At 42.4% G+C, this 1911-nt stretch overlaps 1 protein-coding gene across 1 annotated transcript in view; it reads right to left on the bottom strand.

The window, feature by feature from the left end:
• Positions 1–1431, bottom strand: part of ovol1a (ovo-like zinc finger 1a) — a 12021-nt gene extending 10590 nt beyond the window's left edge. Inside the window, exon 1 of the mRNA XM_079671631.1 lies at positions 796–1431. Coding sequence (XP_079527757.1) covers positions 796–895 — 100 coding nt within the window. The 5' untranslated portion in view covers positions 896–1431. The remainder of the gene's footprint in view (positions 1–795) is intronic.
• Positions 1432–1911: the final 480 nt, after the last annotated feature.

Genomic DNA, 1911 nt, shown 5'->3' with positions numbered 1-1911 from the left:
TAACCTTAACTACACCATTAAGGATGAAAAAGCCATACAACTAACTAATTATTCAACGAAAACGAGTTTTAAAAGTTTGTTATGGCCCGAAATGTGCTTGAAAAAAGCCATTCAGCATGAAAAAACAATAGAAAACGACTTAGTAGACCAAAACGACCAATTAGTGGATACATAACTTAACCCTATGGCTTTACCGATACTTTTATAATAAACAAACAGTAATAGACTCGTTTGTCTTTACCTAAAGTCTAAATATGAACTTTATATATATGTGAGTGGATGCAGGGCTCAGCTGTAATCAGGGGTTGAAGGTCGATGTGTGAAAAGCAACGGGCCTTGTGATAGCCACACAATGACAGATATGAAAACAGAAAAGCAAACATGCTTTTGTGGTGACATAACACGTTTTATAAGAGCTTAAACAATAACTCTGTATATGTGTAAATAATTAAATACTTTAAAGTGGATTCAGTGAGGTTTAACATGATGTTTTGACGCGGATAAAAGTTTAAAATGAGGGTTATGCCTAAAGTTAAACATACGCAACTTCACTTCAGGAAATACACTCAGGAGAGTGTGTAGTTCACGGCCCGCTGTGTTTCCCGTTATTCGGTGTCCCCGGAGAGCAGCCTCCCCGTTACAATCACAACCAGACCCCCTCCTCATCCACACACACATTCCTAGTGTGTCCAAACCCGTTAGAAACCAACAAACCGGTGCGTAAAAAGCACCCAAATATGCGTTGTTCTTGCTTTAAACCAGCAGATATGTGTCATTCCAGCAGCGTGGACTCACCTGGGATGTAGACGTCGCCTCGATCATAGTCAGGGAGCTCGCCCCAGCTCCGCTTTCCCGGAGAAGTATTGGCTTTCTTCACCAGAAAGGCCCTCGGCATGTTTAATTAACACTCTTGGAGTCTTTTTGGGAATGTTTGAAGAAGTGTTACAAGAGTTACAAAAGCAGGAAACTCCAAAGTTGGAAGGAAAAAAAATGGAAGGTGTCGATCCAATCTTCTTCCTCTGCACCTTTCTTCTCGTTTCGCAAGTCGTTTTTTTAATCACCTTTTTTCTTCAGTAGCACACCTTTCCTTTAAACGTGTCTGTTTTGTTTCCTGTACTTTACAACACGAGCATTGGTCGGACAGGTGAGTCCGCTCAGGTGTGCAGTCGGACAGGTAAAGACGAATTTCTCCCACAGCGACTGGAATAACGGGAATGTGTGTGCCTGGGTGAGAAAAAAACGGTGTATTGTATCCTGATCTCACACACACACACATACACACACACACACGCATACACACACACACACACACACACACACACACATACACACACAGCCGACGGAGGTGGGTCGAAAATCTGCAGCACAGGTACTCATTTGAAAAAGCAGGAAACGGGCGCCACCGCGCATGCGCGTCAGAAATAACGGTGACAACAAACCAGGGAGAGTCTGGGCTCGGCCTCCGTTTACCTGTCGGACCGGTTTACCCTCCCTCCTCTCCCTCCTCTCCCTCTCCCTCCTCTCTCTCTCTCTCTCTCTCTCTCTCTCTCTCTCTTCTCATTCTGCTTTAAGGTGTGGGGAACAGTGCATATGACGGGGAATACTTTTAGGAAATGGGTGACGAAGGAGAGGACACAACAAGCTGGCATCTTTTTGTTTACACTTTTTACGCTACTATGGACAGTCTTGCACTAATGTACATTTCTCAAAGATGTTGAAGTGACTTTTATTTTGTATATATTGACTGTTGTGCTTTTATTTACGTCTAAATGTGTGCATAATGTGCAAATGTGTCTGTTTATTGTAGGTATTTTTATATATATTTGTTTTTGTATTCGGGATTGTGGGAAACGGTATTTCAATCTCTTTGTCTGTACACACACTGAAAGATTGACAATAAAGTTGACTTTG

The sequence above is a fragment of the Notothenia rossii genome, assembly GCF_949606895.1.
Source record: "Notothenia rossii genome assembly, chromosome: 3".
Classification (NCBI taxonomy): domain Eukaryota; kingdom Metazoa; phylum Chordata; class Actinopteri; order Perciformes; family Nototheniidae; genus Notothenia; species Notothenia rossii.
The sequence above is the reverse complement of the archived record's forward strand: the minus strand, read 5'-3'. Positions and strand labels throughout refer to the sequence as shown.